Below are 15,971 nucleotides of genomic sequence, written 5' to 3'. Positions count from 1 at the left end.
CAATTCCGGTCCTCGGTACTCGTGAGGGAAATGATCGTATGACTTTACTCGAATAAGCGTTGAATGATTTCGTTATTATAAAGAATAATTGTTGCACTTCATCTTTTTTTTCTACTCTTCGTTATTTTTTTTTATACGTTGTACGAATCACCCGCAGGAACAACTTTTTGCAACGGAAAGGGTACTTTAGATAATAACTTTCGATATGGTACATTGCAGGACTTTATGCTCGAAAACTTTGTTACACGGTACTACGTAATGTTAACTTCGGAGAAATGTCTACGCCTATAATCGTGCTCAATAATACGTGACATTGTTTTACAATCGTGCAATTATAAATAATGGGACACGTGCAGACCTGCGCCGATCATTAATAATAATAATAACAACAATAATAATGTTAATAATAGGAGTGTATATATATACACTGTTGGAAGAAATATATGCATTCATTTATTTTCGCACTCTTCCAGTGCTACGTACAGCAGAGAGGTCAGCTCTATCAAATTCATGCGCAAAATGAAATTCAACATTTTTTAATGCTAGGACATTTCACGATAGTTATTTTGGACATTTGGACAGCGTGTATATAGAACGATATAAATATTCTAGATCAAATTAAACTCCAAATGACGATTTTAAGTTATTTTTCAATTTTTTTTTTTCATATCGGGAGTACTTTTGGTACCCATTACCAACCATTTTCGAAACAGTTACAAGAAAACATAGCAACAGTGATCGTAATGAGAAAGAATAGCAACGGATACTAGACTTTCCGGTAACAGCTAGAAAACTAATTTTTATTTTCTACCTAGAACTATATTTTTCGATTATCGTAAAAAGTGAAAATAGTTAAGGACTGAGCGGTAACCCGTTCTAAAAATTTCTCTCAGTGTTGGTTTTAGTACGAAATACAAAATTTTCTTAGTACGTTGTTCTCTATTCCTGGAGCCATTTTGGTGAACGGATATGACGTCATGCGGCAAACGCGGCGCACGCGACGGGCAGAGAATTCACACCGCTCACGACGATCAGCCATCAGCTATCAACCAGCGACGTCCAAAGTCTGTGGCGGCCGGTGTTGGCTGCCCTGCATTGCAGTTGACGCGACGGCGTTGCTCGATGTTCTTACATCAACAAGTCGTCGTCGTCGTTTCATTGTAGTGTGTCTATGAGGCCGCCCCCCCCCCCCCCCCCCTACACCGCCACACCGAGTGTGTAAGAGCGGGGTATGTGAGGTAACCGCGAGGTATTTCACAATCGGTGAATGATTTCAAGCATCGCCTCATATCTGGGTCATAACACGATACGTTTCTAGGTTATGGCGGCGGCTCTGGCTGGGCTGGCTGGGCTGGCTGGATGGCTGGCCCGAAGCGGGCCCATAGTAATTTACATTCTATGGAGGTCTACGTCGGGGATATTATGTCTTCGCGTATTACCTTCTCCAAAATTCACTTACATGCCATATACCTACCTCTACACCCACGCCATTCAAACTACTCCTCCTCCTTTCCCCTCCCCCCTCGCTCGTTTTTTTTTCACTCTTTCTGTCTCTTACAAATATGAGAGTCTAGAAGCCGATTGCTGCAGACGTTGAGCCAATCCCCGTAACACCGTGTATACACGCTGTTGCCGATTATACATGTGGCGATTTTAATATGTAATTGATTTCGTTTGAAATTTTTCCAAAGATTTTTCATCTTCGTTTTGATTTGTCGGTATTATATACCTGTAATCACTTTCACCGCATGGTCACATACGCTCGTAGTTTTATAGCCGTGGTATTATAAAATTCGAATTAATTTTTTATGTCTGCGGTCTGTTCTTAAATTAGATGTTAATAAAATTGTAGAGCAAATTTATTATACATCTTTGAAATCGATGATACATATTTTATACGGAATATCATTCTTGTAGAATGTGTGACGAATTTGTTTGAATCGAAAAGAAAGTTATTCATGTTTTATTTTTATTGCAACATACATCTAATCAACCGATGAATAATATAGTTCGTTCCATTTTTTGAAAAGTAAATTATTTTCGTATATTTTATGAAATATTGAAAAAGTATCCAGCAAAGTTATGGCTGTTTGCTTTTTGCGTCACTGCTTTAATATGTAACATTGTCATGGCGTCATTAAGTCTAGATACAGCAATTGTAAAATACCTTTTTATATTCAACTAAAAAATTTGAAAGAGAGAAAGGTTCTATTAATATTCTTATCGGCCAATGATGACAATTGAACGATTGTCACCCTGTCCGAAATATTTAGATTGTAAATCGATAAATATTACTAACTTCTTTCATTTCTTTTCTGTACATGCAATTAGGTTGATGACCAAATGAAACTTTTACAACACTCTTGGTCGGATATGTTGGTGCTTGACCATCTCCATCAAAGGTTACACAACAACTTACCAGATGAAACAACTCTTCACAACGGCCAGAAGTTCGATCTTTTATGTCTTGGACTTCTGGGTGTTCCTTCATTGGGAGATCTCTTCAATGAGTTGTCCAATAAACTTCAAGAGCTCAAATTCGACCTATCCGACTACATTTGTATGAAATTTCTCATGCTGCTCAATCATGGTGAGTTATAAATTATTTGAAATCCGTTACTTTATTAACCGACATTTTGCACTTATCTATTTTATACTAAAAAAAAATCCGATTTCGAATTAATAGAATGGAAATAGAACATTTTGATTGAAATGTTTTTGTTTTTGAAATTCCTGATGTTTAAAAAGCTTTTCGATTTAACCTTTCTAAAAGATTTCTTCTAATTGATGCAAAAATAAAATTGTGTTTTACAGATGTACGGGGATTGGTGAACAAGAAACATGTGCAAGAGGGACATGAGCAAGTGCAACGTGCTTTACTCGATTACACATTGACTTGTTATCCGTCGTTACCAGTACGTTTTCATTGTCGTATTCTTTGATTAATAGTAATAAAAAAAAAAGATGACTTATGTTGAGCATCCGATGGTAACATTTACTCAGCTGGTATTCAATTGAAGACTAAAATGATGATTTGAGCAAGAATTATGTACCGGAATTCTTCTAGTTTACCAACAATTTATGACTTGTTTTATATAAAATTAACAATCGTAAATATTTTGCTCCAGGACAAGTTTCACAAGCTGCTGACAGTATTACCAGATATCCACGCGGTGGCGAGTAGGGGTGAAGAGCACCTTTATCACAAACACTGTAACGGAGGAGCCCCGACACAGACCCTTCTCATGGAGATGCTTCATGCGAAGAGAAAATGAAATGATCAATTATATGGACAGCTGTGCTGTCCACAGAGTATATTGTACTATATTAGAAGTCCTGGTACCGCCCCTTGCCAACGGACGAAATGGACCTCACGTATCTATCACAAAGTAACGCGATTTATTTAGGTATTGTACCAAATTACGGGGCCCTGGTTCATGTATTACCTATGTAAAGATGAAAATGAAGAAAGAAAAAAACAAATCAAGTATAGACGTACATACTTTACATAAATACATAGTATATATGTATTATAAAAGAAAAAAATGTATCTAAATATATATAAACATAATGATATATATTTTCTATATTTGATGTTGAAGTTTTAGAGATGTATCCGTGAAGAATTACCCTAACTCGGGGGGTATTATGCGCAGGGAATAGTAAGCAAGATGCCTTGAAAACAGTACAAAGGGTGGTTAACAAAATATTGGTCAAAGGGCAGGCAACTTTTGTCTGAATAAGTAAAGCTATTTTTCTAATATTAGAAACAATATTATTTTTAAGTAACAATACCACTGAAGCCTTGCTCTCAACTGATAATATCCTATTGTTGGAAAAAGAAAGAAGTAATGAAAGAAAAGAGAGATATATGTATATATATGTACACATTATGTACATATACGTGTGCGGATGTGTACGCCTGCATGTCATATGTATATGTATACGCATATATACCAATCTCTCCAGTTATTCGTATCTCTATACGGGATTCAACGGGCATACTTGAATAACACAGTGAATTTGCATGTGACATGTTTGTTGCACGTATGCAAAGGCCACCAGCCGGGCATCCTTAGAACTTCCTTTAATTCTGCATTTTTCGTCACACTTGCAAACAGCAGGGATTATCTTCTTGTTCTTGTAAATATTAGTTAACACATTCCAATTACATTGTATAGTATAAAATCATGTTAAATATGTAATTACAATAATTTGTGTATAGTTTAATGAAATAAATTTATTTCTGTTGCTTACTGAAAAAATCCTTAGCTACTTAATGTCTTCATTAATTTTAATACTTTATTCTTGAATGTATTTTTTGTCTTATCATTTTATGTGATTTTTTGAATTGTTTTCTGTTTCCCTTTTTTTTTTGTTCTCAAATAGGTGGCGGAAAAAAATAACCACGAATTGCGATATTTTATTACTACTTGTATATTGTACCATAATAAAGATTATATTAAGAAAACAACAGAATCACTGGAGCAAGGTTTATGTGGTCCTAAATTGTGTTGTAATTAATAATACATACATAATAATCAGAATATTACTGTCTTAATCAAGTTGTTAAATATAATGATAAATATTTAGTGAATGTTAAGATAGATTAGTTTTATGCTCGTATAGTTATTTTTCATCAATAGATTATTATTATATTATATATTGTTTAGCTCTTAGTCAGAAATTGTTCAGTGCTGTGAAGGTTGTCATTGGGACACCTGCGGTGGCTTCTAACGAGCCTCCCGTTACAATTGTCGGACTCGAGAGGCAGAAACGGCCAAACTGACTGAAATCATTGCCCACAATGGTTAGTAATATTCAAATAGGGGTAAATTTTTCTTTGCTTTTTTTCCTTGTCCCACTCTCGCCTCCTTCTATAAATTCGTTCAACTAATCGTGCCGCTCACCATAATTTATATTTCTGTACATCACGCACACACCATAGTTCTTCTGTTTCTTCTTTTTTTTCTCCTGACTTTTAACGACATATAAAGTAAGTTTGCTTGTATATCGAAATAATCTTTCAATGCTACGAAGGAGTGCATAGAGTTTCTATCCAGAGTTACCATATACGGCGAGTAGCGCTATTTTACGCGAATATATTATCAAATGTTTGCTTGTGCCGTTGCCTTGATGTTGTTACTAGCTAAATTTTATGCCTTGTGCGCAAGGATTTTTGCTGCTGGTTGGTCACTTTCGACTTCGGATCCTGACAGTCTATAATATTGACATGTTCTAAATGTGTCAAATCTGCTGGTTTGTTATAATACAGCTACATAAATCTATACATATGTGGTCAATTATTTAGGGATTTCTAAAAGAATTTCTACTTTGTACATTTAGTCTCATGAAATATCTTGATGTTAAAATATACACCCTGTGTATGTTAAAGCCCATTACACCATCTAGAGGAGAAAAAGTGGAAGGAAGAAGTAACTATTAATCTTCGATCGATTTGAAGAATAGTTCACACTTCCTCTTTCAAATTTTTTCCTTCGCTCTGTTATGAAATGGTTATGAACTTTAAATATACGACTATTACCTCAAATGAATATATTTCACTTTTGTACTTTTACAGTTTTAATAACTCTCGATACCTGAAGCATTGCAATTTGTTCCTAAATTAAAGATGTGCCGCCACCAGTAGGTTTGACTAATTTTCGAATATGCGATACGAAACCATCCATAAACATCACCCCTGAAGAAGAGAGGAGAGCACCCCTCAATTGAGGTCCTCCGCTATCTTTGTATCTATAAATACCCATCCTATTTAATTGTCCAATGAATTCCATTACATCCTGATTATCAACAATTGTACAATTATTATAGATACGATAATTATATGGTGTTATGTACATTGTGTTAAATATTAAATGTACAGTTACCAATTACAATTGGCAAGAAATTGATTTGATATCATTATGATTATTTAGTTCAATTGATCATTGGAATTAAATTAAAACAAAAACGAAGAAAAACGTGGAAAAAAAAATATAAATTCTTACGCATTGTTGACACTGCCATTAGAAACTGGCAATTGTAAATTATGTAGAAAATTCATTGATTGTAAATATATCTTTATTATTAACATACAATTGTACCTTCTCAGACTCAACATTAGTATTATCGTTGGATCTGGCGCTTCAGTTCTTAAAATAATGTATAACTCGTCAGTGAGCCAACAAACATTTAACACTATCAGGCTTGGGCTGCTGACGTAAACTTCTGAAAGCCAGTCTTTCACACAGCTATGCTTTACGGATTGAATTGGTGAATTGAGAGTCGGATTACCCAGATTACCATTTACCTGGTAACAATGAAAATTGGGAAACACAAAAAATAAACGAATCTTGGTAATAATACCTAAGCCAATAATTATAAGCTGTATGTGTAAGAAAATTAATTCGATACATATATGACATCAAGAATATAGATTATAAACAGTGCTAAATAATCAAAAAGGTCCTTTATTCAGACGCATTGATAAATAGCGAAGACAATTTGTTGTTTCAATCTATTTAATATATTACAAAAAAACTTCAGAATAAATATACATTGTAACTGTCATTCAAATCTCTAAATCTGTATTACAGATTTTTGCCAATTACTGCACAAGGCATAATGATTTTTTCTACCAACGCACTTATATGTTCTGTACACAATGTATTCTGACTCATAAACCTTATTCACGTGATCTCATAACTATGACCTACGTCCTTTTTGACCCGAGATTGGCTATTTTAGAGTAGGTCTATTTATATTCTGTTCAATATGGACGTATGCTAACCAGAAACTTTACCATTGCTGTGCCCCCTGAATTTTACTGTCGAAATGAAAACTTTGCGTACATAAAATTAGTGCCTAAGGAGTTTCAAGAGTTAAAACATGCCAAAGATAAACCTAGATGTGCCGGTTGTCACATATACAATAATTTGGTACATTTTTTTTCTTGTGATGTTACTGATACAAGTTCTTCATTTCGTTTGTAAGACGTGTCTAAAAACTATATCGATGAAAATTGTCAAAATCCATTGGGCTCATGAAACTCCTCATACTATCCCATGATAAATAATGGAACTATATTATTTCACAAATTATTTACGTACGATTTATTTGTACACATTCTTATTTAATGGCTATCTGTTTTCAGGAATTGATCGTATGTCTTTTCATCCATCAATTTCTTAATCTCGTCTGGGTTAGTCAGTTCAACTTTGAAAAGCCAGCCCTTTTCATAGCAGGAAGAATTGATTAAACCAGGACTACTTTCAACTGCCTCATTTTTTTCCACTATTTTGCCAGACACTGGGCTATATAGTTCCGATGCTGCTTTTACAGACTCCAATGCTCCACATTCGTCTGAAACATTAAATGATATGACTCGCAATCAGATAAGTAGTTTTGTCCATCAATATCACAGACAACAAAATTGTTTCAGTTTAGTGTTTCTATGCTTAATTCAAGTTAGTCAACAAGAACTTTATACCAAGACTCATTTTTGTAAAAATCGTTACTAGATGTGGCTAAACGAAACTTTTGTGCCATTTTTAGGACAGCAGAGCTGAAGTCACAGTCGTGTTGGTAAATTTTGGAAGACAATACTGATTAATATCAGCATCATGAAAACCTATCGAGGTGATTTCCTATTGATCGTCAATCTAATAATCGTAAATACTGTCAAAAATAATGTAACTCAGCATTGCTTCACCTATTATGCTCACATTGGAAATATTTCAGTTCAGGAATTTCCTGAAAACATTTTTTATGAAAACATATACCTGCGTGAGACATTGAATCCAGATCGTAATGTAAAATCCGAGAAAAAGAAGCAAATGAAAACAAAATTATTCGTACCTTCCTGACTTATGGAAGTGCCAACATCTGGAAGCTGTGCATAGACGACGTCGCCGAGGGCATCTTGAGCATAGTGTGAAATCCCAATGGTACCGACTTTACCATTAATTTCTACCCATTCGTGTTTATCTGTATACCATCTCTCTGAAAAACAAATAAGAGTTGAAAATTTGTTTACTAAAAATAATAACCGGTCTAGCCTTTAATGCTTTGAAATGGCGAGATTGAAAAAATGTAACTTTTAGTCGATGCAAAGGTCCAGATTTCACGTACGCGTGAGAGCGTGGAACAAATACTATCCGTAGATTGTATCACAAAAAATTTTAGCTCTACTGGTGCATAACGACATTCTTGAATCTAAAAATGACGCAAGTTATCATATCGCATATTAAACTTTATGATCAAAGATCTCATTCTCCCCTCTTTGTCTGCTGTTAGTTTAAATTCCAATATAGGTTAGGCTAGATTAGGCAACTTGTGACAAACACAACCAAACCGACGATATTGAAATCATAGTAGTGCGTTATAAATTATGACACTAGAGAGACGGGCTGGATGTCAAATCCTACTATATATAAAGATGAATTAAGTAAGAAATTTTCACTCACCGGTACTGGACATACACCGCGTTGTGCTTATTCCTCGTGATGAGAATATCTTTGATCTTAGGGAAACACCACTATTGAACATTTGTTTACCATGAGTAGAGGCTATTGTTTTTACTGTACATCTTAAAATTTGCGTCACGTATTGAGCCATTGATTACACTTTTCTTGTTACTTCTTCGGGATAAATTACGTAAATAGAACTAATAACGTACTAGTAAACAATTTACTACTTTTCTGCTACTACCGCGTCGTCTGCTAGGTTTCAACTAATTCACGATGCGTGTGACAAAACGACCGCAACAAAGCTCAAGTTGGAACTCCCGTAACGCACACAATAAAATATTGGAAATTCTTCTCTTCCAATCTGGTTAGACTCTTCTTTGCGTTCCCTCTCTTCCCTTAAAATGTTTATGTTTGTGAACGATCTTTCCCCTCCCCGCAATCACTGCTTTACTATCAGACAGTGCAACGAGCATAAACGACTTTGACGCGGTCTTTACACTTTTCAAACGTTATTATTTATGACCTTTTGAGGTCGTGCGTTCACGCACCTATAGAAATCTAGAATAAACATGGAATGAAATACAGATTATAGTATACATTATATTATAGTCAAAGAAAAAAATATTGCGAAGTCATCAAAAAGAAAGCCAGAAAGTATTACTAATATCCACCAGACTTCTTTTAAAAAATTCCTTCCAATCAACATTAGGCATATAAAAATATCTATATCATTTAGAACTGCTCCCATCTGCTTTGAAAAAGTTGGGTGAAATTTAATACGATTAATAATTTTCAATATCGCCGTACGTGTGACAAATTTTTGTACGGACATTTTTTGCTTTAATAGAATCCGAGATCTACGATTTACGCGGCACTTTGCGTGTGGTATCGGTACATGACTGTTCTGATCACGTGAGGTCAATGGTTTATCGGTTCGTTACAACATTTCTCCAGCGTGATTACAGCAAACATGTTATGTATCGAAATTCTACGTAGTACCACCTACATAAGTATATGCAGAATCACTATAAATAAGTTGCAAGGGGCGGTAGCTCGTCTATCCATCACATCAATGCGACAAGCTACAAACCACAAATATATGTTTCTAATCGCATTAAAATGCATTCTTGTATTTCCATAATGTGCAGTTACTGGCTCATCGAATAAAAAAGATATTCTCTAAGTTGATTACAAATACTGCACCGAACAATCAGTTCAACAAATGAAAAAATATCTTTTTTCGAACAACATTAAAAATCATTTTTTACAAAATAACGAAAAGTGGTTCTTTGTTTATTTAATTTTCAAGTTTCAACCTTTCATATCACACAGTTCATTGTAATTCAAAGCCCAATTGTATAGGATCGGCCATTTGGATTATGGATGGAACATGGCGCAGGTTTGCTGACACACCACTCGTACCACACATTTTTTAATGTACACCTTCGCCAAAAGTGTGCCTCGACCACATCACCAGCATTCAGTAGAACGGCTTCCTGGAAAATTTATATGGTATTTTATTTAGAAATTTTGATCTGTTTCCACAACTTACAAGGAAAAAAAATAATACAACAATGTGACGATCTAAAGCTCTTATCTTATTGTTAGTAACCATAGTTGTATCAACATTCTTTTAGTTGGATTGTACACCAGATATATCCTTGCGAAATATAAGATTCATGTAAATTATTACCTTGATAGGAAAGAAAATTGGGAACCAGCTAACCATGCCTGGACTGTGTGTGTTCGGTTCTATACTAATAGTCGCATCTTTGTACAAGATGGCTTCAAAGTAGCCGGAAAAACCGTGCAATACCGAATTTTGTTCTGCTACAAACTTTTTCACTTCGTACCTGTTGTTATCAATAAATGGTTCTGAAGATAAAAAGAATAAAATGAAAATTTTTGTTACATTGTAATAGGAAAAACAGAAATCTTTCGCAGCTTTTAGTTACCATAAACGTTGATCAACTCTTACCTTTATTAGGATGAACGAATGTGAAGAGAGGCTGTGGTTGTGCAATATCATACTTGTTTTGAAGATGAACAACGTAAGGGGTTTCAAAGTGAGCCAGGGGATGCTTGTCTTTTTCCTTACATTGCCTGACTTCATTATACAACTTTGACGATTGCACTGGACTAATGTATGACGTGTATGAACAAGGTATACTTATTCCATCATCTATCAATCAGAAATATTTAGAAGACATATTAGTCTACAAATAAATCCATGGGAACACTATATGAATGAATGTAAGTATTGATGCAAGGTATACCACTTAGGAACTTTTGAACCCCATCTAAGCACTCAGGTGAAAGCTCGTTATCGCCAAAAGATCCTAGGAGCTCAGAAACGAGAATATCTGCTTTTTCAGGAGCGACCCACTCTCTCATGTCAGATGATACAACAGTGACCTTGTCTCCCCATATTTCTTTTTCTAAAGCCTGTAACCTGTGATCAATAATCTGGTAAGTACTAGCAAGTTGAGAGTTAAGTACAGATTTAGTTGATCAATTTGGTTATCAAGACAAATTATGCATACGTTAGAATGGCATTAGGGTTTTTCTCAACAGCATAAACCTTGACTTTTCTTTGTGCTTTTTCAGCAGCATTCAAAGAAGCCCGTACCAAGGGTCCTCTACCTGCGCCGACAACCATGATAACTCTGCACAATGTAAAACGTTACAAGATGTATTAATAACTTTGGTTAGTGAGTAGGCAATGAAAAGATTGTTCAATTGGGGGAAAACTGGTTGACTAATCATAAAATTCATCAGCGGTCTCTACCCATTCACAGTTCAAAACAAGTTCTTATTCTAGTGTAAGGTTTAACACGTTCCTTACAAAGTTTTGGTATCCTTTTCAGCTTCTGGAATCTTGTCGAGAATTCCTTGGTAAATAGCGGTCTGATATTGATTGTATTTGAAGGGATCTTTTTCAAATATTTCATATGTCTGAGATTCAAGATTATCCATCAACGGTTGCAACGGGCATTGCAAATAATCTTCATAGCCCCTGGCAAATCTTTCAACTGGCCCATTACTTTGATAAGTCTGGGAAAATGAAATAATCTTAGACATTTTAACCACAGATAGCAAAAATAAGTGTACAATGCACTGCACAAGAGTGAAATGAATAATTTGGATACACCGTACCTTTGCAAGATGATCAAGATAATTATGATAAAAAGTAATATCCTGATGTCTGTTTGATCCGGATAGAATCATTTGGACCCTCAGTGGAGAAAACTTCTTGAGCAACATTTGATGTGCCTTACTTAATACTGGATATCCTTTTTTATTGGTAATGAACAAGGTTGTAGGTAGAATTAGGCACTTCAGTGGTTCACCCAACCATCTATTTATCTGAAGTTAGATTAGGTAATACAGAGACCAGGTAAAACAGAAAAAATCACGTATGAGGGGAATATCAATGTTACAAGTCACCTCTTCTGCACTAGGAATGTCGTGACTAACAATCAAGGCAACACCAAGCTTCCCATGGAAGTCACAGACTAATCTCAGGGAATTCCACCACTCCCATGTGCTTTCAACTGCATCATCTCCTTTGTCTGATCTGTACGTGTTGGCTTGCTTAGCAGGGTTTTCCATTGGAACTTGAACCCACACCTACGAATGCCAAGGTTATTAAACATAATGATGAAAAATAAAGTTCAATCAAACTGATCTGTAAGGGTATTTGTTTTAGTTTTTCACAATTAGATTTAATTGACTACATTCTATGATTTTAAATTGGCGGTTAGACCAAAATATTGATACACTTGCACAGAACTAAACATCAATGTGTAAACATACCTGGAAGGCACAAGGAGTTGTAGACTTATTGTAAATAATTCGAGCAAAATTAATATTCTGATTCATATTTCTTGTTAGCTTGAATGTAATCGCTGGAAGACCTAGGTGTGTAGCCAATGCCAATTCCTGGTTTAAAGTCTCTTCGTTATTCTTTCGGGAGATTGGATTAGTGCAATCTACATCAATGTAAGGCGACAATTTCCCAATCACCAAGTTATTCCAATCTGCGAATTTAAATTCACTCAGTGGTATATGCTAAAAATTCTGGTAAGCAAATTTGAAAGTCAGTGCAAATGATTTTCTTCTCAGCTTACCGGAGCTGCATAGGATCATGTCAGACCTCGTGAATGGCCCAGGACGTTTTTTCAATTCAGGATCAACAAATTCACGTTTAAATTTTGGATGCACCAAGGGTATGCAGATAAAATCATACCTGCAAATGATGTCCATGAATCAGAGATTTTTTCAAGTAGAACGTCATGTTCAAATGGCAATAATAAATACTAACCTTGATGATGTCGCAGTCATCAAACAATTACTTAAATCTGGGACTGAACAGAAGTCCAGCCCACAGGAAACTTGTTTCTCAGCAGCCATTGTCACGATTTTAAGAACTCAACCGTATCCCGTGAATCAGAGAAACTTGTATATGCTGCAAAATTGCATTTCATTTTTGAATTGTAATTGATCTTATTAACTACATCTTGTAATCAGAATAAATGTAAAAAGTATAAGTAGGCTGTTGATTTATTGTGAGGATAATTTTATAATGCGTATCACACTGAATTAGAATTGAATTGATAAAGCCAGCAGTGAAATATCTATATACGTGTATCCTAATGTGTTGTTAGATACTTTCATTTACTGATGATTATTTGTTCATCAATAAGCGTTGTAAACAATAGAATAACAGCACAATGTGGGTTATTTCAGGTGCGCAACGAAGTTGCCACATTGTTATCGAGGTTAGGATATGCAGATTCGTTTACGTCTGATAAAATAGCAACAAGTTATCTGAATCCTATTTAAAAGTCTATATTAATGATTCATCTATCCTCTGCTATAGCCGTACCTGAGGTTCAAAGACTGCGATTCAAGAGCCGGTATTAACAAAATCTTGCGATCCCAAATCACGCTTTGACATTCTCACCGGCCAGTAAGACTGTCATAGATTTGTACAGAACATAGATAGACTGCGTGGTCCGCGCACCGAGCTGAAGCCCTAATTGGAAAGAGAAAGCAACGGCGGGAGTCCGACCTCTCACTCTAATTGGTCAATTGGGTATTTGCATGATTTTTATATTTCTTAACTTTTGATGTTTTTCGATTCTATAAATTTTTTTAGAATTTTTGAAAAAAAAATATTTTGTTTTTGTTTATAAGTATTTAAATAATTTAATAAACGATTTTACGACGAAAGGTTTCCAAACTCCGAGAGTCGCAAATTTTTGGCTGATTTTGGGATATGCTGATATCGATTTATTCACACCCAGTATCAACATAATTTTGCAACGAATCACAACTTACGGCTGAAAAACGTCAAATTTGCACTGGATTTTTAACGAGGTGGGAAAGGAAAATCACGAACTCGTAGGGACAAAGTTCCAGTTCCAGTTCCAGTTTATTCAATGTAGTACAAGTGTTCAGGTGTCAGTGTATACTACTTTACAAGTTTCCAAATACTATGAATCTATTATGTTATACTAGTACATTATACTAATGATTTTATACCGATAATTACTATAATAATATTCTCATTAATATAATTAGTATGCTATTTCTATGTAGAATAGATACTGCGATATATATTGCATTGAGCAGAATAGGAACAATGTTGTATAAAATAGTTATTAATGTTGTTTGTAAGCGCAGTTTGGGTTCCAGTCTGAGTACCTACGATGCTAAAAGCTAGAATGCACCTCTGCAGGATTCAAGATGTGTAATGTTGTATTACTATTATATGTGATATTGAATAAATTGAATAACACCAACTGTAATTTCTCCATAATTTTTTCGTATCTTCTCCGGTATTGGTCCCACGAGGCTCGAAATACCTTTTTGTAATACTAGAGTTCCAATGAGTCTGGAAAAGGGTCGTTCGGATTGATTCTATAACGAAAAATTATCCGCTCGAAAAAAAGGAAGGTAGACCTCGTCAGTTTTTTTCTATCCGCTGTTTGTGAATTTTAAACAATGCAGAATTCAACCTTTTCATACAGTACATCGACGTAACTTACAGAGAGGAGTCGATTCGACGCATTTCCAATACGCTGCGATCAACGCATCAAAAGTTACAGCCAAAAAACGAGACCTGAGTTTTCGACATATTTCAGCAGGTGCTTTTTCCTTCGTAATTTCTCTCCTGTCGATCCCACGCCCTTTTTGCTGCGTTTTCTGAGTTCCTGGGGGTCCAATTAGTCAGGAAAGGGTCATTTAAATCAAATCTGAGACCAAAAATTTTCAGCTCCAAAAGCGAAGAAAAAGTAAGGCTAACCCCTTTGCATTTTTGGCAAAAATTTCAGCGATTTTAAAAAGTGCCGGAATAAATTCTTTCATGCACTATTCCGACGTAATTTTGCGAGGGAAATCGATCAAGCGCAGTCCCAATACGCTGCGATCAACGCATCAAAAGTTACAGCCAAAAAACGAGACCTGAGTTTTCGACATATTTCAGCAGGTGCTTTTTCCTTCGTAATTTCTCTCCTGTCGATCCCACGCCCTTTTCGCTGCGTTTTCTGAGTTCCTGGGGGTCCAATTAGTCAGGAAAGGGTCATTCAAATAAAATCTGAGACCAAAAATTTTCAGCTCCAAAAACGAAGAAAAAGTAAGGCTAACCCCTTTGCATTTTTGGCAAAAATTTCAGCGATTTTAAAAAGTGCCGGAATAAATTCTTTCATGCACTATTCCGACGTAATTTTGCGAGAGAAATCGATCAAACGCAGTCCCAATACGCTGCGATCAACGCATCAAAAGTTACAGCCAAAAACGAGACCTGAGTTTTCGACATATTTCAGCAGGTGCTTTTTCCTTCGTAATTTCTCTCCTGTAGATCCCACGCCCTTTTCGCTGCGTTTTCTGAGTTCCTGGGGGTCCAATTAGTCAGGAAAAGGTCATTTAAATCAAATCTGAGACCAAAAATTTTCAGCTCCAAAAACGAAGAAAAAGTAAGGCTAACCCCTTTGCATTTTTGGCAGAAATTTCAGCGATTTTAAAAAGTGCCGGAATAAATTCTTTCATGCACTATTCCGACGTAATTTCGCGAGAGAAATCGATCAAGCGCAGTCCCAATACGCTGCGATCAACGCATCAAAAGTTACAGCCAAAAAACGAGACCTGAGTTTCGACATATTTCAGCAGGTGCTTTTTCCTTCGTAATTTCTCTCCTGTAGATCCCACGCCCTTTTCGCTGCGTTTTCTGAGTTCCTGGGGGTCAAATTAGTCAGGAAAAGGTCATTTAAATCAAATCTGAGACCAAAAATTTTCAGCTCCAAAAACGAAGAAAAAGTAAGGCTAACCCCTTTGCATTTTTGGCAAAAATTTCAGCGATTTTAAAAAGTGCCGGAATAAATTCTTTCATGCACTATTCCGACATAATTTTGCGAGAGAAATCGATCAAGCGCAGTCCCAATACGCTGCGATCAACGCATCAAAAGTTACAGCCAAAAAACGAGACCTGAGTTTTCGACA

General features: G+C 35.6%; 3 protein-coding genes and 1 long non-coding RNA gene across 6 annotated transcripts in view; 2 read left to right on the top strand and 2 right to left on the bottom strand.

Moving 5' to 3' along the window:
- LOC124298667 (nuclear hormone receptor FTZ-F1) overlaps positions 1 to 6,329 on the top strand; it is a 32,762-nt gene extending 26,433 nt beyond the window's left edge. Inside the window, exons 3-5 of the mRNA XM_046750983.1 lie at positions 2,332 to 2,590; positions 2,815 to 2,915; positions 3,129 to 6,329. Of these exons, the coding sequence (XP_046606939.1) occupies positions 2,332 to 2,590; positions 2,815 to 2,915; positions 3,129 to 3,275 (507 nt within the window). The 3' untranslated portion in view covers positions 3,276 to 6,329. The remainder of the gene's footprint in view (positions 1 to 2,331; positions 2,591 to 2,814; positions 2,916 to 3,128) is intronic.
- On the bottom strand, positions 4,644 to 8,966 carry LOC124298673 (glycine cleavage system H protein, mitochondrial). Of its 2 annotated transcripts, none has more exons than XM_046750997.1 (4): positions 8,466 to 8,966; positions 7,858 to 8,001; positions 7,110 to 7,362; positions 4,644 to 4,789 (listed from the first exon to the last, which is right to left on the bottom strand). In XM_046750997.1, the coding sequence occupies exons 1-3, from the start codon at positions 8,614 to 8,616 to the stop codon at positions 7,133 to 7,135; spliced, it is 525 nt and encodes a 174-aa protein (XP_046606953.1). In that variant the 5' UTR covers positions 8,617 to 8,966; the 3' UTR covers positions 4,644 to 4,789; positions 7,110 to 7,132. The 2 variants fall into 2 exon arrangements, with proteins under 2 accessions (XP_046606953.1, XP_046606952.1); XM_046750996.1 differs by lacking the exon at positions 4,644 to 4,789 and adding an exon at positions 6,064 to 6,310 and having other exon boundaries at positions 8,466 to 8,964.
- Positions 8,334 to 9,981, top strand: LOC124298675 (uncharacterized). Its single transcript, XR_006906858.1, has 2 exons — positions 8,334 to 8,446; positions 9,831 to 9,981. It is a non-coding gene; the product is annotated as an uncharacterized LOC124298675 (long non-coding RNA).
- Positions 9,751 to 13,525, bottom strand: LOC124298669 (protein arginine N-methyltransferase 5). Of its 2 annotated transcripts, XM_046750984.1 has the most exons (12): positions 13,357 to 13,519; positions 12,793 to 12,936; positions 12,599 to 12,717; positions 12,285 to 12,508; positions 11,916 to 12,098; positions 11,625 to 11,834; positions 11,314 to 11,522; positions 11,012 to 11,134; positions 10,745 to 10,920; positions 10,447 to 10,650; positions 10,162 to 10,343; positions 9,751 to 9,964 (listed from the first exon to the last, which is right to left on the bottom strand). In XM_046750984.1, the coding sequence occupies exons 2-12, from the start codon at positions 12,879 to 12,881 to the stop codon at positions 9,812 to 9,814; spliced, it is 1,872 nt and encodes a 623-aa protein (XP_046606940.1). In that variant the 5' UTR covers positions 12,882 to 12,936; positions 13,357 to 13,519; the 3' UTR covers positions 9,751 to 9,811. The 2 variants fall into 2 exon arrangements, with proteins under 2 accessions (XP_046606940.1, XP_046606941.1); XM_046750985.1 differs by lacking the exon at positions 9,751 to 9,964 and having other exon boundaries at positions 10,180 to 10,321; positions 13,357 to 13,525.
- Positions 13,526 to 15,971: the final 2,446 nt, after the last annotated feature.

This window comes from Neodiprion virginianus, chromosome 2 (assembly GCF_021901495.1).
Source record: "Neodiprion virginianus isolate iyNeoVirg1 chromosome 2, iyNeoVirg1.1, whole genome shotgun sequence".
NCBI lineage: Eukaryota > Metazoa > Arthropoda > Insecta > Hymenoptera > Diprionidae > Neodiprion > Neodiprion virginianus.
The sequence above is the reverse complement of the archived record's forward strand: the minus strand, read 5'-3'. Positions and strand labels throughout refer to the sequence as shown.

Excerpts from the sequence above, each read along its gene's own strand:
- LOC124298673 (XM_046750997.1), bottom strand. The coding sequence starts at position 8,616 with ATGGCTCAATACGTGACGCAAATTTTAAGATGTACAGTAAAAACAATA. Across the intron at positions 8,002-8,465 it reads GCGGTGTATGTCCAGTACCG|AGAGATGGTATACAGATAAA; the intron begins GTGAGTGAAAAT and ends TTTGTTTTTCAG. Across the intron at positions 7,363-7,857 it reads CACTTCCATAAGTCAGGAAG|ACGAATGTGGAGCATTGGAG; the intron begins GTACGAATAATT and ends TTAATGTTTCAG.
- LOC124298669 (XM_046750984.1), bottom strand. The coding sequence starts at position 12,881 with ATGGCTGCTGAGAAACAAGTTTCCTGTGGGCTGGACTTCTGTTCAGTC. Across the intron at positions 11,135-11,313 it reads GAAAAGGATACCAAAACTTT|AGTTATCATGGTTGTCGGCG; the intron begins GTAAGGAACGTG and ends TACATTGTGCAG. Across the intron at positions 10,344-10,446 it reads ATTCGTTCATCCTAATAAAG|AACCATTTATTGATAACAAC; the intron begins GTAAGAGTTGAT and ends TTTTATCTTCAG.